Below are 21,424 nucleotides of genomic sequence, written 5' to 3' on the forward strand. Positions count from 1 at the left end.
GAGCCATCTCAACGTTTCTTGGGTGCAAACGGTTGAATTCTGACTAATAGGGAACAGAACATTACGAGCACCAGAGAAACTATAATTCTTGAAGAGAAAAGAAATGCATCATCCAAAGTTTTAACCTGGTATTTTCAATCAATTTTAGCATTTGAAATCCAGCCTTCATGAATACCAGCCCAAATTATATCAGGTGTTAGATGATGGGAAACGACTGCTCATATCCATTAGCTGCTCAGATCTAGAAAGCCAGCTCAATCAACTGGGAGAACAGTGGTTGGATAATACCAACAAAGTGTCGAAGGAACTTCACAGATTGGAAACAGTACTGAAACACTGGACCAGGTAATGCAATGGCTGTTTCACATAATTTTAGATTAGCGCTGCGGGCTCTTTCTAACACTAGTGGGTACGGGCTTAAAGAAGGTAAGGTCCCCCTAGGCACTTATCTTGTAATTCGGAAAATAAAGGCGAAAACAAAGGCTTCCCTCCCTTAGATTCTTGGACAATTGTATAAACACGCAAGTAGAAGTGGGCAGGGAAGCAGGTACCCAATGCCCCTTACCTTTGAGCTCTGATCCTCCCTTGCCTATTGGGTGTACGTGGGTGTTCACAGGAAAACCTTAGAAGGGGACATAGAATGAAAGTATGTTCGAGAAAGTAAGGGCAATGGGAAGTATTCAGGAGAAGTGGAGGGTTGGTTTTACATCATGAAGTACTCTATTTCTATGCCACCTTTACTTCTAAGAACTTTTAATAATAGTCATCTAATATTTTCTAAATATTCTCATTATGAATGAGTAGGAGAAAGATACGTACTTTTTTTGCATTCAGCTTAGAAATGGGAAAGCTGAAGCTTGCTTAATGTTTAAATTTGAAGGGAATTTGAGAGTGTCCCATGCAGGGCATTATTCTCCCAGACCTGTTGTATCTCTTGTTTTAAAATTGGCCTTGCTGAATAACATGGGTTAGCAGAAAGGAGGTATCAGAGGTTTACTTGATAGATGCATTAATATAATTACAGATATCAAAGCGAATCTGCAGAACTTATTCACTGGTTACAGTCTGCAAAAGACAGGCTAGAATTTTGGACTCAACAATCTGTGACAGTCCCACAAGAACTGGAAATGGTCCGTGATCATCTAAATGCTTTCCTGGTAAGCCTAAGAATCTAAAACATTTGATTCAATTTTATATACTTAATAAGCCAAGCTCAAGAGAATTTGTCAATGTTAACTATGTGTGGTCAATAATTATGCAAAATACTAGGGTTCAACATTGCCTCATTAAAGTAATTTTCAAAGAATGGCTTCATTGTTGGCTTTCATTCAAGGCAATGGTATACTTTTTTTTTTTTTTTTTTTTTTTGGTCCTCTGGAGTGCTTAGCATAACTCCTCTTGAAGACGTATAGAAAAATTATTTATGTAGTAAATGGTTCTCTTTTCTTAAATTAAAGGTCTAACTATTTAATCCTGATTTGAACATTGCTGCTCCTTTTAGGAGTTTTCCAAAGAAGTGGATGCGAAATCTTCCCTGAAATCATCTGTTCTGAGCATCGGAAATCAGCTTCTTCGATTAAAGAAAGTGGACACGGCTTCCCTACGTTCAGAACTGTCACACATTGACAGCCAGTGGACTGATCTGCTGACAAATATTCCGACTGTACAGGAAAAGCTCCACCAGGTATAGACATAATCATAGGTTTAATTCATAACCATTGATTTAAGCAGTAGTCAATGGAAAGAGTGCTAATCTGCTTTTGCTTTCAAATGGAGATCTGCTCTGTCATGGACAGTTTGCCTTTTCTCTCTTCCATTGTTCTGCACACTAAAGGTGAGCTGTTCTACAAAGCCATACCTACAAATGTCATTTCTTCCAAGGACAACTTCTTTAGTGTGTGTGTGTGTGTGTGTGTGTGTGTGTGTGTAGTTGTAGTAGAAACTTCATCTGGCCTTGTTTAAACTTTCTTTGTGTAATGTGGGTTGCTCCACTTCCCTCATAAAGTGAATAGTTACAAGAATTCAATCACAATGTATTTTCAAGACTTATAATCTCGCCCATAATAGAGCAACTGGCATTCAATAAATTTAAGTACTTCCCTTCTCTGGAAATATACCTCCCTTCCCTGGAACCCAGACAATGTATATTTACCTCTCTTTGATATTCATCATTCTACCAGGTATGATAGCTGTGTTTAATGTTTGGGTCTTATTCCTCCTGGTCAACAACTATATATTTCCAGGAGGGGCAGGAAATATCTCGCAATCATCTCTATATCTTTCTGCACCACATAGAAGTTCATAAATATTGTAAATGATTGCCCTTGTTCCTCCAAATCATTGTAATAAGTAACTGCAAAAACATATGTTAGATTAAGTAAGATTCATAAATCTAACTATATTTTAGTTAAAGAGTAAGGAAATTGGCCATGCTCTTAGGAATAAATATTAGAGTGCCAAAAATCTAGAAAATGATAGTTTGTAATGTGGTATTTTTCTTTCTTCCTTTAACATTCCTGAGTCATAATACACAGAAATTTTTACAAGATAATTAATAAAATACATCTGTTGAATGTTTTGTAGTTAGGTTTTTTTTAACTCATAAAACTAGCTATAAAATAAGAATAATATTTCCTTCTTGCTGGTATTTTGATTAATTAGTTAGTGTTTATACAATGTTTATAGTATTGGATGTCAAGTGAACATAAGATGCCTATTATTGTTCATTGTTTGCCTGATGTTTAATTTCAAGCTTGTAATAAGGTTAAGATCCAAAAATGTCATTAAGAAGTGTTATCTCTTTTGGCACGTCAATAAATATTAACGTAGGGTTTTGGGGTTGGCAGAAAGTTGGTTTGAATTTTAACCCTTGTGCCTTCGTTCTGTCTCTTACTTGGGCAGCTCCAGATGGATAAGCTGCCGTCCCGCCATGCCATTTCTGAACTGATGACTTGGATTTCTCTAATGGAAAATGTTATTCAAAAGGATGAAGAGAACATAAAAAATTCAATAGGTTACAAGGCAATTCATGAATACCTTCAGAAATACAAGGTAGTGGAATTTTTTTTTTCTTTTAACTTTTCATATTTTAGGACTAGTTCATTCAAAAGAACTCAAAACTCCAATTATGCACATCAGATTTTGGAGTGGATGCTTCATACATAGTGACCAGATAAGGGTACAAGGGTAAAAAAAAACTGCCTCCCTAGTTGTAGACATAGGAAAGCTGTCCGGTGTTAGGAATAATTTTTAAAAATTTTTTTCAATGTTTATTTATTCTGAAAGAGAGAGAGAGAGAGAGAGAGGGCAAGCCAGCAGGGGGAGGGCAGAGAGAGAGGGAGACAGGATCCTAAGTAGGCTCCACTCTGTCAGTGCACAGCTCGATGCGGGGCTCGAACCCATGAATTGCAAGATCATGACCTGAGCAGAAATCAAGAGTCGGTCGGTTAATCAACTGAGCCACCCAGGCGCCCCAGGAATAATTTTGAATTATTTAAAAAAAATAATAAAAATAAATGCTATAATTTATGAGTATGTTATAGTGAGGTTAGACAATTTATCCAATTCTACATACATTCTCTACCTAAAATGTATACATATATTTATATTCAATATATTAATAAATTCAAAATTTTATAAATTTTTATATATTCAAGTCAGTAATTTATACTTTTATAAATTCAGTATGTTCATATATTATATGTATATATTCAATTTCTGATAATAACGAGTTATAGAATTATAAGCAGACTGTGTCATTTGGACTAAATCACAGAAATGATAAGATTAAAGTTGTTTAAGGCTTTCCAATTCCTGATAAAATATAAGACATTTATGTGCATAACCTTGTTTCTTTATTTCCTCCCTTCACTTTTCAGGGCTTTAAGATAGATATTAACTGTAAACAGTTGACAGTTGATTTTGTGAATCAGTCCGTGCTACAAATCAGCAGTCAGGATGTGGAAAGTAAACGTAGTGACAAGACTGATTTTGCTGAGCAACTTGGAGCCATGAATAAAAGTTGGCAAATCCTGCAGGGGCTAGTGACTGAGAAGGTAAGCCACGTGGCTCTTGCTGTCCAACATGCCAAGACCAGGGACGGTCTGTAAAGAAAACTCATTTCACAAGCAGTATAGCTTCACACAGCACACAAACGTTTCTGAAGGGGACACCACTGAACCCCATTGCGCTAAATATTCTTTACTCTCGTTCATGATTTTCTCTTATTCGTCTTCTACTCTTCACCCATTGTACGTTGTTTTACTTTTTTAAAGGTGCCCCTTAACTTCTTTTGCCTTTCCAAGTTGACTTTACTTAGTTACCAATACTAGTTAGTCACCGACTTATACTTTATAAGATTTTTTTTAATCCTCTATACAATAAGCTGTATCTTAAGAGCTCTTAATTTAGAGGGAGTAGTGGCTTGAGTAATTGGAGGAAATGGTGGCTTGAGTGCCAGTGATTTGATTTTAAAATAAAATTGCAAACTTCGTTTCATTATGTGTGTTCAGATCCAGCTGTTGGAAGGCTTATTGGAATCTTGGTCAGAATATGAAAATAATGTGCAAAGTCTGAAAACTTGGTATGAAACCCAGGAAAACAAACTAAAACAACAGCATCGAATTGGAGATCAGGCTTCAGTTCAAAGCTCAATGAAAGACTGTCAGGTACGTTGCCCGGGGGGCTGACATGGATTTGTCATAGTTTCATGGCAGGTGCCAAAGGAGTTTTCTGGCCCTGGGAGCTGAGAGTTAAATACTGAAAAAAGTTGTATTTGGTAATGAATTTCTCTGATTATGTGAGTTTATGAGGTTTTTTTTTTTAACTATTATGTTTTTCACCTATTTAAAATAATTTGAAATTATGAGAATCTTGAGACACACTCTGAGGTAGACACAGTGCTACCAACTCCCACATGCTGCTCATCAGATTTAATACTTAAACATTTTGACATATTTTCCTGAATTACTCCTTTTCTTAAATATTTTATAGTGAATCCCAGACATTATGTCATTTTATTCCTGCATGCTACAATACACGTCTCTAAGAAGTTGACATTTTCATATATAAACATAACATCCTTATCATCACAAAAACTTTGACAATAATCCCTTAATGCTATTCAATGCTCAGCTCATAACACTGTCTCTACAATTTTCTTTAAAACGTCTCTTTTTTTTCCAGTTAATTTATTCACATAGGGATACAACAATGTCCACATGCTACATTTGTTATTAGATCTCTTAAGCCTCCTCAGTATTTGGGTTTTTTTGTTTTTTTTATTTTATTTTTTTAAATTTTTTTTTCAACGTTTTTATTTATTTTTGGGACAGAGAGAGACAGAGCATGAATGGGGGAGGGGCAGAGAGAGAGGGAGACACAGAATCGGAAACAGGCTCCAGGCTCCGAGCCATCAGCCCAGAGCCTGACGCGGGGCTCGAACTCACGGACCGCGAGATCGTGACCTGGCTGAAGTCGGACGCTTAACCGACTGCGCCACCCAGGCGCCCCAGTATTTGTTAATAAAACTAACTTGTTGCAGAATCTGTAGACTGGTCCCATGTTCAGGATTAGCCTGTGGACTTCCTTTAAGATGTTCTCTGTATCCCCTGTATTTCCCATAAATGGACGTTAGCGCTAGAGGCTTGACTGAGTTCTGTTTTCAACTCTAAGGAGCAGAGTGCTCCTCAGACAACAGCGTTACTTTCTCCCACGTCCTCTGGGTAGCTCCAGCAGCATCCGCTCATTCTACCCTTAATGGTGAGAGTCTCTCCTGCAAGTGGAGTGAACATGCTCTAAATGGTTTCCAGTGACTTAGGAACACTTAATATTTGCTCAGGTATTCTTGTTTATGCAAAAGAAATGTGAGTTATTGCAGGTAATGCTGTAATAAAATTTTGAAATAATTCCGTGATTTCTAATACACGGAGCAGCTGTGATGGTTCTCTGTAGTGTTTCCCAAGAACAGCCGAAGACTCAACTATAAAATAACTCTACAGGAACGCACCTTTCCCCAAATCTTGTTTTTATATTGTAGACTCCGAAAAGAAAGGCCTTTCATAACAATCTTCCTTCCAACTGGCAATTTTTTCTGGGGGCAGATGTAAAGAAAGATCTATTTAAACTCTCAGTCAAAGCTTTTCCATTTAGAAACGGAAGAGCAGATACCTTTGTGCTGGGCTGACGCGCTAATAGATTGTAATTTCCAGCGTGCATAAATACGGCAAAACCAACAAATAGAGAAATACCCTGAAATTAAAAATATGCTTCTCATCAGAAGATGGGTGTATAAAAGACTGAAGACCAAAATTATGCCTCACCTAGCCTCATAGCATTTCCGGGTTTCCAGGGGCCAGTAGTGTTTCTAATTTCGGCCATCAATTTTTGTCTATCAAAATGCGCCAAAAAATCCAGAATTTCACAATTTTACTTTGAGGGATGAGAAGTCTGACCTCTTAAGCTCCTGGGTGTTTCCATTAAAATGAAAAGATAATTAGCAACATTAGTGCTTCTTTGTTCTGTCATTGTGATAAACTTTACTGTTAGAAGTGAATTAATGCGTTAACTTTTCCTTTTTAAAAAAATTCATCTTTAATTTTTATTTATTTTTCAGAAGGAAAGAGCATGAGTTGGGGAGGGGCAGAGGGAGAGGGAGACACAGAATCCGAAGCAGGCTTCAGGCTCTGAGCTATCAGCATAGAGCCTGACACAGGGCTTGAACTCATAAACCATGAGATCATGACTTGAACGAAAGTTGGGCACTTAAGTGACTGAGCCACCCAGGTGCCCCTAGCTTTTCCTTTTTACTTCTTTCTCTCCTACTTTTTTTTTTAAGTTTTTTTTTTTAACATTTCTTTATTTTTCAGACAGAGACAGAGCATGAACAGGGGAGGGACAGAGAGTAGGTAGACACAGAATCTGAAACAGGCTCCAGGCTCTGAGCTGTCAGCACAGAGCCCGATGTGGGGCTCTAACTCGGGAATGGCAAGATCATGACCTGAGCTGAAGTCAGATGTTTAACTGATTGAGCCACCCAGGCACCCCTTTAAAAAAAATTTTTTTTAATGTTTATTTATTTTTGAGAGAGACAGAGACAGAGCACAGGCGGAGGAGGAGCAGAGAGCTCCTCTTTCTTTTTCATCTCATTAATGTACTTTTTGCCTGCCATTTTCCATTTTGCTTTTTTTTCATGACCGTACCTTTTATTTAACAGAGATGTTACTACCAGAAAACGAAGTGGAGGTTTGGCCAAGTTTTACTCCTTTTCGGACCCAAATTTGAGTCTCTCCCGGAAGGTCACACAAGGCAGTGTCAGGAGGGAAAGCTTGAAATGTGGTTTAAAGAACTTCACACCAATGCCAATTGGTGATTTCAAATTTAGTCATTTTTTTTTTTTGAAACAAAGAACAGAATGAAAGTAACCCACGCAGTTATTTTGGGGCATCACGTATAAATCACCACAGCTTAACGGCAGGTTCTATTTGGCAGTACCATAAACCTTGATAAAAATTTATTGTCATTTTTGAGAAATTGTTCCTCTGGACCAAAGTGTGATGTTCAAGCCAGCAGACTTAAATCGGTGACTGGATTCAACCTTTATTTTGTTTAGAACATCTTGAATACTTTCCCACTCTTTCAGAGGTGATTTATTCATTTAAACCAACATAAAAAATGATACTTATGAATTAACTCAAGTTAAGAATGATTTATTATAGCAAAAAAATGTTAGGTTTGGCTTCTTTTGTCAGTGATCAGAAACAGAATCATCTTTTAATTATTATTGAAAGGAAAGGAAAACACACTTTCATTTTGCACAAAATATATATTTCAGTCCTGTTTCCTTCCTGGATTTTGCTTTTATGCCAACATAAATGTGCAGGGCATTTTAGGGATGTGTTTTGAAGCAATGGGTCATTCATTTAATATTGCTCACTAAAAAAAGTTAACATCTATGGGTAAATAAGGATAAATTTATTTCCAATGGTTGGATTTTAGAATCCTATTAGAGACATTATGGTTAATCTTTTAAAGAAGTAGAGAGAGAAATCCTTAAATAGTGAAATTAATGGTATTTTCTATACTGCATAGAGGACCTATAACCCTAGTAATCATTATATTCATTCTCTGGTTAATTATCAAAGCTGTCAAAATATTGACAGAATTATGAAGTGGAAATGAAAGAACAATATTAAAAATGAAAGTGATCTCTTCAGGCTACTAATTGCATGAATTTCTAATTACTACATCAAGAAAAAAATAGCTTCATGATAATTAAGGAGAGAAAAATAAATAAATTGGTACTGACTCATGGCTGATTACCAAATAGTTGACTATAATAATACTATCCTATGTGAGCCAAGTTTTTAACAGCTTTAAAAGACATTCCATATATTCATTATATATATTTCATATATATTATTTTAGAATTTTCTTCACTTTAACCTCCATGGCTACATACCTACATATCTAGTTCTTTTTTTTTTTCAATGTTTATTAATTTTTGAGAGACAGAGACAGAGTGCAAGTGGGTGAGTGTCAAAGAGAGAGGGAGACACAGAATTCGAAGCAGGCTCCAGGCTCTGAGCTGTCAGCACAGAGCCCGTCGCGGGGCTGGAACTCGTAACCGTGAGATCATGACCTGAGCCAAAAAAGTCGGATGCTTAACTGACTGGGCCCAGAATTCCATTCTATTGCATGTCAGCCTAGGACTGTGTAACTTTTCCAACACCAGGATATATGATTTTAAGAACATAAATCATGTTATTATTTTTCACATATATTTCTTTCCTTCTGACTCCTTAAAAAAATTTACCTGGTGCTATGTCTTTATCTAGTAGGTAATCAAATTTTGCTTTTTAAAAGTTATGCTAATTTATCTTGGAATAAAAGGACTATTTTAAAAATTTAATGTAGGAACAAGTAATGCTGTGTGAAAATGCTCTCCTGAAAATGACAAATTTTTTGTATCAATAAAAAATTGCGAGGTTATGAGACTGTAATGGCTCAATTTCAGTGGACTGCAGAGTTCCGTAATAGAACAATTTAAAGTGACTGTTTTTAATCTCTCAGGATCTAGAAGATTTGATTAGAGCAAAAGAAAAAGAAGTAGAGAAAATTGAGCAGAATGGACTTGCTTTGATTCAGAACAAGAAAGAAGAAGTCTCTGGTGTTGTCATGAGCACGCTGCGGGAGCTCAACCAAACCTGGGCAAATTTAGACCACATGGTAATAACTGCTTGCAGAGACCTGACGTTAAGACCATGTTTTTCTTCTCATGTCCACATGTGTCATGGATTTTGGTTTTCCTGAAATAGCTGAGTAGTTACAGAATATCAACCTTATCTCTTTGTACTAAGTCTAGTTTATTAATCTCCCTTAAAAAAAAAAAAAGTCTAGCTTTGGATATTTCCTATAACAGACATTATCATGAACATTACTCCCTTAATAGTCTCATCCATTCCCATGTCCATAGATACCACCTAGGCACAGACAGTTATCAAATGTGTCTCCCCAGCCTGGATTTCTTTCCTAAACTCTAGACAGAGACAGAGAGAGAGATGCAACTTATAGACATCTCTTCTTACAGGACCAGTAGACATCTCAAACTTGCATGCCGAAGCCAACTCCCAACTCTTGCCCCACAAACCTATGCTTTCTGCCATCTCAGTGATTGATGGCTCTGCCCAGTTGCTTAGACAGAAGACTGTGTGGTCATTCTTCACTCTTCTCTTTCTCTCATTCCCCATGTCTGGTCCCTCAGCAATTTTGTCAGCCTTCTTTTCAGAAGAGATCTAGAATCCAGCCTCTCCCCCATCTCTGTAGCCCTCACCTCGGTCTAAGTCAGCATCATTGCTGGCTTTGGTTATTTCCGTGGCCTCCATGCCAGAGAGGTCCTGTTAAATGGAAGCCAGATAACACTAGTCATCTGCTTAGAACCCCTCAATAGCTTCTTGCCTAGTTCAGAATGAGGCCAAAACTTGGCCCCATGACCTGGGCTCTCATAGTCCCTTTGACCTGTCCTCTGCTGTTGTCCCATAGGTTCCTATTGCTTTTGATCTCTCCTTACTCTTGAACTCCAATGGCCTGTTCCACACCCAGGGACTCTGCATTGACTGTTCCCTCCATCTGGAACACCCTCTCCCAGTATCCTCATGGGCTACTCCCTCTCCTCAAATTTCTTGTTCAAGTTCATCATCTCAGTGAGGGCTTTCCTGTCTACTTTGTTTTAAATGACAGCTTCCACATCCCTATCTCACCCTCCCTGACTCTCTTCTCTGCTTTGCTTTTATCTATATTATTTATCAATTTCTAACTGAGGATACAGCCCACTTGTTTAAATTTCTCTCACTAAAATGTAAGCTCTATGAAGACATTTGATAAATACATGCCGAATGGAGTGCTGAATCCTCCAATAATAAATACATGTAACAACAGATACTGCTCTGCACACACCTATGTGAGTAGTTACCATCCATACTTTGCAGAGATGCGGGCTAAGGCACAAGCAGGTTAGGTGACTGGGACCCTTGGAGCACAGCAAACAGCTCCTTACAGTCTATGTACTTGTCCAGGTGCAGCCTTCGAGTCTGTCCTTACCTTGTCTTTAACCCAGTTTTAAATCTATTTTATTTTATTTTATTTTATTTTATGCATTTTTATAAACAATTACAAATCTGGGAAATAATTTATCAATTAAGTGATTCTTTCACAGAAACATCTTTTCATGAAAAGCCAACAAAAATGATACAAAAACTAAATAGACTGTTTAAAAATTCTGATTAATCTCCTGGCTTTGTTTTCATGTCCCCCCCTGACTTTCTGGGTGAAGTCCGCCCCCTCTCCGGTCCGCGCCTCTGGGCTTTATACCATTTGTGAGGCAGCACTTTTGTAACCCTTTGGCCTATTCGATATTAGTTTGGTTGGTTTCAGCATTTTTCATTTATGCCAAGAACAAAATCGGAGAAAGCAGGGACAAATTAATTTATATGATCTCTTTTCTTAATTATGGCCATACTTACTCCTTATTCAAAAGATTACATTTAGAGGATTAAGGGTGACATCCAGGAAGTCCAAAGTAGATATCTTTATAAATGATACAGATCAAACTAAGAACTTACATTTTCTATTGCAGATAAGTCTAGGGAAAGAATGTTCTTAGATGTTTTGTCTTAAGATAGGAATTTGAGGGTTTGTGTGCGTGTGTGTGTGTGAGAGAGAGAGAGAGAGAGAGAAGAGAGCATGCATACGTGTGATGGAAGGAAGGAAGGAAAGAAGGAAGGAAGGAAGGAGGGAGGGAGGAAGGGAAGGAAGGACGGAAGGAAGGAAGGAAGGAAGGAAGGAAGGAAGGAAGGGGATAAATAGATATTTTTTACTTCATTTCTTGGGACCAGACTGAGTAGATTCAAATCTAGAACTCTCATATTCTGATAGTAGGATTTCAGGTGATTTTCATAACCTGAGGTGTCTCAGGTTTTTTATCTATAAGATGGAGATAATAATTACAGCCACCACATAAGGTTATTATAAGGATTGAATGAGTTCATGCATTTAAAACACTCATTTAATATATTTCCTAAACTGTGGTATTAAATATATTGACCTTTTATCACTTTTATATTATATAGATATATAGAATGTATATTATGTATATTACATACAAAGGTCCTATATTACCTTTTTAAGCATTTAAATTTGGACTGAGTAGTCAAAAGTATGAAAGACATAAATTTCAATATTGCTACATATTTTCAAATCTTTTTTTTCTAGTTTATTTATAATGCCTGAAACCCTGATGAAGTTCTTAGATACTAATGTTGCTTCCATCAATTCAATATATATTCTATCATTTTTTTTGTTGTTGTTTATTTATTTTTGAGAGAGAGACATACAGAGCACAAGCTAGGAGGGGCAGAGAGAGAGGGAGACACAGAATCCAAAGCAGGCTCCAGGCTCCGAGCTGTCAGCACAGAGCCCGATGCGGAGCTCGAACTCGCAGACTGTGAGATCGTGACCTGAGCTGAAGTCAGACACTTAACCGACTGAGCCACCCAGGCGCCCCTCCATCATTTTGAATATTATGCAATTATAAGAAGTTTCTGTCTCTTTCAATAGGTTGGGCAGTTCAAGATACTGTTGAAGTCCGTGTTTGACCAATGGAACAATCACAAGGAGGCCTTTGATGAGATAAACAGTTACCTCATGGAGGCCAGATATTCTCTTTCCCGCTTCCGCCTGCTAACTGGTTCTTTAGAAGCTGTACAAGTTCAGGTAGACAATCTTCAGGTAAGGAATGAATTTAACCCATCTTTAATATTCTCTTTAGTTTGATAAAATTAAAAAAAGCAAATGTGAACATCATCCTGGGATATTGCTATATATTGTTTACATTTAATTATTTTTAAGTATTTAAAATTATCTTAACCCGCTTTATTTTCAACTTAATTAAACTTGCCTGTGGATAACGCATTTCTGGATTAGTTGGTATATAACCAAATGATTTAAAAAATTCTATTACATAAATATCCATGTGAATATATTTTATAGAATGATTTTACCTTCAAGCCAGCCTCCCTGACCCATTGTCGCTGCCTTGGGTCTTCCCTTTCTCTCTTTATCCTGCTTCTCCCAACATATTCTAAGGGATTAAAACGAAAACAAAGAGAAAGATAGCAAAGTGGTAAATTTGTAAACTATTAAGTTGTTTTCCTTTTGTTCAGCATAGTATCAGTGGTCTGTCTGATGTGTACACGTAAGCCTCTTTTTCTAGCACTTACTGCTTGGTTTCCTGTGTGCCTGTCATCACTGTACTCATATAGAATGACATCGCTGCTGTTTGACCCTACAGAGCACTCTCTCTTACCTCAGGCCACTGCCTTCAAATCAGCTATCACTCTTACTCCCCTGTGCATTGGGCATTGACCGGGCACTGTCACCTGTGGCCGCTCTTTCTCCCTGGCTAACTCCTGCAGACTACGGGATGGGCAGGACAGGCCCTCCGGGGAAGGGATGCCAGCAGGAGCCCAGCATGTACCCTCTTTACATTAGTTCGTTTCCCTGCTTGGCAATGAAAGTTCATATGCTGCCGACCTCATACGCCACCTCTCTGAAGGGAATGCTTTTTCTTGTGGATGGGATAAGAGGGAGGGAGGATAAAACATACATATATAATTTCTTTAAACCTTAAATAGTTGTTGCAGATACTGAGAATCATTAAAACATGCTTTGAGAATAGTAAGTTTGAAAACATATTTTCTAGCTTTGCGGCAATTAGAAGTATTTTTTAGGGGCACCTGGGTGGCTCAGTCGGTTGGGCGGCCGACTTCAGCTCAGGTCAAGATCTCGCGGTCCGTGAGTTTGAGCCCCGCATCGGGCTCTGTGCTGACTGCTGAGAGCCTGGAGCCTGTTTCAGATTCTGTGTCTCCCTCTCTCTGACCCTCCCCCGTTCATGCTCTGTCTCTCTCTGTCTCAAAAATAAATAAACGTTAAAAAAAAAATTTTTTTTTTAAAAGAAGTACTTTTTAGTGTAGCCTGTTCTATGTCTAACACCTGCATATGCTGTCTTAAGATACAAAAGGGTTTTGATTTGATGGCAATCAGATATTGGTGTTAAACAGAACTCGGTTTTTGTAGCCTACTTCACCTAGAGAGTTTTACTAAGAACTGAGTCTGTCACCTCAGCAGTATTTCCGGGGAAACGTCTTCCTTCAAGATGCTTCACTGGTCCTTGGTAGAAGACTGTGCCAAATCTATAATCTGCCTAGTAAATATTCCTTGCAAGGAAGAACACCCAGATATAGAACTTATAAATGGTACCCAGAAACATCATGACTTCTTAAGGTCTAGTTATTGGGATTTTCTGGTAGAACACCTGTAGGTATGTAATACAAAGGAGATGTGGGTTTTGACTTTGAACAGCAAAGAGAACCAGTGTGACAGATGGCATGGCTTCCTACCAGTTGACAGACAGGGACACTCATGCGAGCTTTTCCAGCAGAATTCCAGATGCCACTGTAAGAAGGTTTAGTTGCTAGGAATCCCATCTTACACCCATAAGAGCAAAATCATTAAAAGAAGAAATGATTATCTAATGAAAACTTATAAAGCATTGGAACAAAGTCATGGTTTATGTATGTTTATGTACACATTTATGAAAACAACTCTAAATTACTTTTAAACTCGATTATTAGAATTTGCATCCTGTCACGTCATCTGTGGCACTTTTTTTTCCCCCCCCTTGGGAAGAATCTTCAAGATGATCTGGAAAAACAGGAAAAGAACTTACAGAATTTTGGTTCCATCACCAACCAACTGTTAAAAGAATGTCACCCACCTGTGACAGAAACTCTTACCACCACATTAAAAGATGTCAATATGAGGTATGGAACATGCTAATTTTACACTGTTATGCATTATTTTACATTACAGCCTTATTATAAATAATGATACAGCTAAAACTTGCTGGCATTTTGAAATTGAGCTTTAAAGACTCTATTCATGTTTTGATTTTCACAAATGAATTTAAGGTAAGAAAATGCAGTGAAGAGGCTTAGAAAGAAATGAGAGCTGCTACATATCCCAAGATTGACCTCATTCCTACTATCTACCCCTGAAATATGAGTGAGCCACGTTACATGATAAAATTATGTCAGATTGAGACGAGACATCCCTGCATTATTTCCATATTCACGTGAAGCAGGGTCATGAAAAATAATATAGTAAATAACGGCATTTGTTGAGAGGTGTTAATCTGCCCATGAGTGTTGGCTGTTGTTTCCAGATGGAATAACTTGCTGGAAGAGATTGCTAAGCAGCTGTGCTCCAGCAAGGCACTCCTTCAACTTTGGCAAAGATACAAGGACTACTCCAAACAGTGTGCTTCTACGGTTCAGCAGCAGGAGGATGGAGCCAGTGAGCTCCTGAAGGCAGCCACTAACAAGGACATTGCCGATGACGAAGCTGCGACGTGGATTCAGGATTGCAACGTATGTTTAGGAACGCTGGCGCTTTCCCACCACGCGGGTCTTAGACATCTCGAGTTTAGCAGGGCTCGGGCTGATTGTGGGTAAGCTTCTGGTACATCTCAGTATGTGGGACAGCTCTCCAAAAATTGTTTGTAAGTATCAGTGAGGCTCCTGGGTTTTCAGAACACAGTTGCACGTGTATCAGATTTAAGAGGCCCCTCCCACTGTTTCGTGTTTAGAGAGGAGTTGTTTTCCCATTTTTTCCTAATGGCATCCCATCCATGTGAAGATTTGGGCTGTTTTTACAGATTTGATCAATTTGAGAAATGACCACATGGAGAATAATGTTGTATCTTTTAAAAATCTGTGAAAAGTATTATCTATATCTTATGTAAGCATTAACATCATTATTTCTTCTAAGAATTTAATAGTAGAAAGAAGCCTTTCTCTCCTGACTTACTGGAATACTTCTTTGTAATAAAATATTCCTCTTTTTTACTGAAGTTGCCAATAACCTACTTTAGGTTTTCAGGAACAGGTCTCTTCTTTCACTCATTCCATGCTTCTTACTCTTCGTCCTTATTTGTCTTTATTTTAATGAACTTGTTTCAAAGACCTTGTAAACTTTCCCAAATCAATGTATTAGAATTAGGCAAATTGTAAAAAGCACATAAATAAAATTTCAACCTATCCTAATACCTTCACATAAATACTGAATAAATTACCTTAGAGCCAAAGTTTAATATTTACAGTAAAGGTAATGTAATGCATTTCTCCCTGACTTCCACATTTTATCTTTATAAGATTCGTGATTTTTTTAAAAAGTTTTTTAATGTTTATTTTTGAGAGAGAGAGAGAGAGACAGAGAGCACAAGCAGGGGAGGGGCACAGAGAGAGAGAAGGAGATACAGAGTCGGAAGCAGGCTCCAGGCTCTGAGCTGTCAGCACAGAGCCCGATGCGGGGCTCGAACTCACAAGCCTTCGAGCCATGAGATCATGACCTGAGCCGAAGCCAGCTGCTTAACTGACTGAGCCACTCAGGTGCCCCAAAATATGTCATTTTTAAAGTTTCAGTCCTCCTGAGTTGATATACACATACCTGTTTTAGAGGGCAACGCTCCAAATTATTTCTCTGAATTTGTTAAAAATCTATGTCAAAGTCAGAGGTGCCCCCCCCCCTTTTTTCCCTCCCTTTCACAAGAGTCAATGTATAGGCATAGCAAGCTTTGCTCTTTCCACTGTGTCTGGTGGGTCAAGAACCAGTCATTTGTCATCTCTTAGTGGTAGAAGGAAACTAGAAACAGGGAATTTCCATTGGCTTAAATTTTGAGCATATGAGTGTCCCACAAAGAAATGGAGGCAAGAGAAACTATGGCAAAGAATGAAGATACAGTCTTCTTTTTATACTGCTTGACTCTGCTCACCAGAGCCATTGCTGAGGTTCTATGCCCCACTAAAACAGGAGGGCCCATTGTAACCACTATAATGTGACCACGCACACAGAAGATGCTGTTGACAAACTCATCCCTTGTGTGTATAATATTAATTAGAAAAAGGCGAAATGTAGCACTGTGGGTTTTTTTTAACTTTCTTTTTTTAATTTTTTTTAACATGAAATTTATTGTCAAATTGGTTTCCACACAACACAAACTCATCCCTTGTGTGTATAATATTAAGTAGAAAAAGGCAAAATGTAGCACTGTGGTTTTTTAACTTTATTTTTTAATTATTTTTTTAATATGAAATTTATTGTCAAATTGGTTTCCACACAACACCCAGTGTAGCACTGTGTTTTTGATTTGATACCAACTACAGGAAAAGATAGGAAGCACTGCCCAAATGTTTCATTATTGGCTCTACTTGTAGTCGTGCTTCTTCTTGTTTATGTTTCTCTGCAGTTCCCCCGGTGTCCTACAATGAACCTATGTGATTTTGATTATAAGAAGAGCACATTTATCTCTAAAAATGTTAGCACCCATCTGGTTTTAAACATCAGGTTTAATGCGTGATCATTTTTCTGCAGGTGAAGGTGATTTAGTGTAATAAATCGACAAAGTAAGAACTGAGTGCTTCTAGACGTGTGGACCTTTGCTGATTATCAGTTTAAGGAGTACCCTTAGCATGTTGTTGCATAATGGCATATTTTCATCATCTACAGGATCTCCTCAAAGGCTTGGGGACAGCGAAGGATTCCCTTTTTGTTCTCCGTGAGCTGGGAGAGCAGCTCAAGCAACAAGTGGATGCTTCAGCAGCATCAACCATTCAATCCGATCAGCTGTCCTTGAGTCAACGCTTATGTGCCCTAGAACAGGCTCTCTGCAAGCAGCAGACCATGTTACAGGTGTGTTCTAAATCGGGCGTTCTATAACATCTGAGCCTCAACACAGGAAAAGAAAATTTTTCCATCGTTGAGACCTTGCCTCTTTCAAGAGCAAAGAATTAAAAAGTAGACAAACTTGGAAGTTCCAGTGGGGACAAGGGAAGGTGGGAGTCTTGCACTGTCCTTTCCAATGTAATTTTGCCCCTGAACCAATGCCTCCTTCTAGAACACTGAGTAAAATGTGTTCAACTAATAAACACTAAGTGGCTTTAATATTGACATTCATGTTTATATGGCAAGTTTTTGCCAAGAATCAGAATATATTTCTGTTTGGAAGTATATTTTACAGATAACTTTAGTTCATTAATAAATGGTACATAGGAATAATTCTGTTTTCAAAAAATTACAGTAATAAAGAGAAGAAAGCTTAAATCACATAGCCTTGTTTCTTTAGGAAAGGCATCTTGAGGATGGCACTTTGACACAACGATATGAAAAGTAATTTCAATACCCACTTACCCTTTAACTAGATTTCTAAATATCAATTTTCTTTTGTGGGAAAAAAAAAGGCTGGAGTTCTTGACTATGAAACCTTTACCAAGAGTTTAGAAGCTTTGGAGGCCTGGATAGTAGAAGCGGAAGAAATATTGCAAGGGCAGGACCCTGGCCACTCTTCTGACCTCTCGACCATCCAGCAAAGGATGGAAGAACTTAAGGTAAGTGCTTTCAAATCCTAGCCCCAGATCTTCTATCTTTTGTCCTCAAAATCTTAAGGAATACTCACAACTCCTAAGATAGGCATACTTTTTATTTTGAGCTTCCAAAGAAACCCTTGCCAGCTCTGTTTTCCTGGAGTGAGCACGCACTGATTTCACAGACTGCGGTGGGAGCCTGGCCAGGAGCAGCCCTAGGACCCCAGCTCAGTGCTGCTTCTCCCCTCTTCCCATGCCCAGTGGGCAACCTCCTCCTTCATAGCCCATGGAACCTCCATCCCTGTCTCTACCTTCCTCTCCTACACAAGCCCCCTGTCTCTCGGATCCTGGCAACAGCCTCCGTGACTCTCCTTGCAGCCACTCCTCCCCCTCCAGCCCACAGCGGGCCAGAATGATCTTCTTCTAGAAGGTTTTACTTAATTATGAACTATTTTAAACAGTCAGTAAATAAAATAATACCATAGACATGCCAAGTTCATTGTCTTTTTCCTCTGCTTAAAACCCTCCGCGGGTTCCCACTGCTCTCCCAGGGTGAAGACCGGTGTGGATTATCAGGCCCAGGGTACCTGGCTTGCACCTTCTTTAGGGCCTCATCCATCTCAGCATCCATCACAGTGCTTCTGTGGAAACACACTATGTTCCCCTTTCCGGAATTCCTTTTTTTGCCCCACCAACTCCCTTCCCACCAAAAGGAATTAACTTTCGGTCATTTTGTTCAATGTCACTCTCTTAAGAAAGTTTTTCTTTTGTTCATGGTCAGGGTCCCCAGGGACACACTTCCAAAGTACACTATTTTTTTTTCTTAAATTTTTTTTCATACCAGTTAATTATGTTCATGTGATCAGGTGACCACTGTTGTGGAATAGTATTGTGACTCTATTATTAGAAGAGTATCTTACAGTCTGTAAGCCCCATGAGAAGGACCATGCATGTGAGTTTTGTTCATGTGATATCTGTCCATGGAAATTCTGCCATTTGGTTGTTAAGCTTTTGGCTTCAACACTTGGGAAGATTTATTCTGTCTGCAGGGTAATGAGCCTATTTCAGAGCATGAAAAGAGAAAACACACAGCCAAAGGTGTCCTGACATTTCCTTCCTCCTGTAGCTGGTTTCCTAGATGGGGTTATAGATGCCCACACGAAAAACAGAAAAGACATCCTTGTCCTATGTTTGAGATCTGAAAGCATAGATGGCATTGTCAGCTGAGTCTCACCAACTTTGGGATTGGGGCCAAGGACCTAAAACTGAAGCTGTGAAATAATGTGTGGTGGCTTCCAAACTTGAATGGGATCGTGTTCCATCTAGCAAGAGGTCCACAGCTCCTGTTACCCAGACCTGCCACCTGCTAGCTGGGGGGCCTTGCGCAATTTACTTACAGATTCTCAGCATCTTGTCTCCCATCCTGAAATCGGAATAGTAGTGGTACTTACCTTATGGTATTGTTTTGCAAATGAGTTATTACCTGTAAAGCTCTTATAATAATACTTGGTTTATAATAAGTGCTTAAGGAATGGTACATTCCTTAATAGCTATTAAGTAATAGCTATTACTATTATAGTTGTTGCTATTATAAATATTATTATTGGTGTTAGATAATAATGGAGCAGAATAGCACAGATACATGGAATATACAGGGTAAGAAATAAGCCTTTTCAGTCATCAGCATAATTTTCATCCTTCATCAGTTACCAAGAATTACTTATGAGTAAATAGACCAAGTAAATAATACACATAAACTACCTACATGTTCAGTGAAACCAAGTAAGTAGCTGTAAAAGCAATTGCAGCAGAAGCACTGGAAACTGATTAGGAGATGTAGCTCTTTTTTATTTGCAGCTCTGGAGATTACAAGTAAGTGGCCTAGAAATGCATAGGAGCCCAAAGACTGGCTTCTTCCAGAAATCTGAAGTCCACTGTGCAGCGTGAAAGAACTCTGCCTTTTCTTACCATAGTGCTAAATTGGCTTTTAAATCTTGCTTTCAGGGACAGATGTTAAAATTCAGCAGCATGGCCCCAGATTTAGACCGTCTAAATGAGCTTGGATATAGGCTACCCCTGAATGATAAAGAAATCAAAAGGATGCAAAATCTGAACCGGCACTGGTCTCTGATCTCCTCTCAGACAACAGAGAGATTCAGGTAGAGTAACCAAGAGATGTTTTGGCCACTCTGATAGATCAGTAGAAATGAGTGCATGGCTTGTGTACATTTATAAGTTCCGAGTCTTTCCAATGATACTTACAAAATTTGAACCGGAAGTGGCAAATTCAGTGAAATGGTTGCCCATGCCTAAGGTACTAAAAATTGTTGGAACAAAAAAATTTTAAAAAGAAAACTCATATAAGAATTATTAAAGATACATACATAATTTTATCATTCTTAAAACTTACCACTTTAAACTTTTATTCTTTTTTTTTTTTTAATTTTACTACCTGAGGTGAAAACTTTGTGGTGGTCAATTTAGAAGTAGAGGCAGAGGATATTCATTTAATCTAGTTTTATATACTAACAATATAAGAACAAAAACATAATCATATTCTCTTTCCTTTGGTCTGTCAGTAAGTTGCAGTCATTTTTGCTACAACATCAGACTTTCTTGGAAAAATGTGAAACATGGATGGAATTCCTGGTTCAAACGGAACAAAAGTTAGCAGTAGAGATTTCTGGCAATTATCAGCATCTTTTGGAGCAGCAGAGAGCACATGAGGTAGGTTATGCCAGTGGGTTTTCGGGTAATAACAATACCATGTGGAGGAGTTCAAACACTGTCTTGTGTTGATAGCTCTTAAGCTTGGAGTTTTCCCATCTTAATTACAAAAGTGTGGTCCAGTTCTTTGCTTCCATAGTTGGCTTTAAAAATGTGTCAGGCGTCAATATCCTGTGATGTATACTGCCGGAATTGTGGTAAAAGTCTCCTTATGGGGGGTAAGGGGTGGGGAGAGGGATCAGGGGTGTGTGTGGAAGGAATGCAGAAAGACAATTTTTGAATTGAGTTACATACTACATTAATATTGCCAAGGCTAGTTGATTAAGAAATTATGCCTTGATCACAAGTCTTTGATAAATGAAAATTGTGTGTTCTGTAAAAAGCATTTCTGTACCAGATATCTCCAAGTGTACCTCTTGGTCAAGACTCATTATAATTATTTCTTAAGAAACACTGAAGAGAGAACTGTGTGCGAAAAGCAAAATAATTAATTTGCTATTAATCTCGGTTTCCTGGTGTAACTAAATTGTCCCATGTATTTATGAAATATACGCAAATGGAGAGAGAGATAGGATTTACCTAAAAGCAGAGAAAAGCTTAATGCAGAGCTTGAAAGAGAATGAAACTAGGGGCATCTGGGTGGCTCAGTCAGTTGAGCACTGGACTCTTGATTTCACCTCAGGTCATGATCTCACAATTGTGAGATCAAGCCCTGCATTGAGCTC

At 38.3% G+C, this 21,424-nt stretch overlaps 1 protein-coding gene across 18 annotated transcripts in view; it reads left to right on the forward strand.

The window, feature by feature from the left end:
- Nucleotides 1-21,424, forward strand: part of SYNE1 (spectrin repeat containing nuclear envelope protein 1) — a 474,716-nt gene that overhangs the window by 364,101 nt on the left and 89,191 nt on the right. For 17 of the 18 annotated variants that reach the window (XM_053222078.1, XM_053222079.1, XM_027056615.2 and 14 more), the window contains 14 exons: nucleotides 149-345; nucleotides 1,025-1,157; nucleotides 1,502-1,684; nucleotides 2,902-3,051; nucleotides 3,879-4,055; nucleotides 4,512-4,667; nucleotides 9,070-9,225; nucleotides 12,112-12,282; nucleotides 14,242-14,375; nucleotides 14,777-14,981; nucleotides 17,119-17,301; nucleotides 17,850-17,996; nucleotides 19,977-20,131; nucleotides 20,552-20,699. In XM_053222078.1, coding sequence (XP_053078053.1) covers nucleotides 149-345; nucleotides 1,025-1,157; nucleotides 1,502-1,684; nucleotides 2,902-3,051; nucleotides 3,879-4,055; nucleotides 4,512-4,667; nucleotides 9,070-9,225; nucleotides 12,112-12,282; nucleotides 14,242-14,375; nucleotides 14,777-14,981; nucleotides 17,119-17,301; nucleotides 17,850-17,996; nucleotides 19,977-20,131; nucleotides 20,552-20,699 — 2,295 coding nt within the window. Of the gene's footprint in view, nucleotides 1-148; nucleotides 346-1,024; nucleotides 1,158-1,501; nucleotides 1,685-2,901; nucleotides 3,052-3,878; nucleotides 4,056-4,511; nucleotides 4,668-9,069; nucleotides 9,226-12,111; nucleotides 12,283-14,186; nucleotides 14,376-14,776; nucleotides 14,982-17,118; nucleotides 17,302-17,849; nucleotides 17,997-19,976; nucleotides 20,132-20,551; nucleotides 20,700-21,424 lie in introns of those variants that run through there. The other variant, XR_008298258.1, reaches the window with a different exon arrangement.

The sequence above is a fragment of the Acinonyx jubatus genome, chromosome B2 (genome assembly GCF_027475565.1).
Source record: "Acinonyx jubatus isolate Ajub_Pintada_27869175 chromosome B2, VMU_Ajub_asm_v1.0, whole genome shotgun sequence".
In the NCBI taxonomy this organism is placed as follows: domain Eukaryota; kingdom Metazoa; phylum Chordata; class Mammalia; order Carnivora; family Felidae; genus Acinonyx; species Acinonyx jubatus.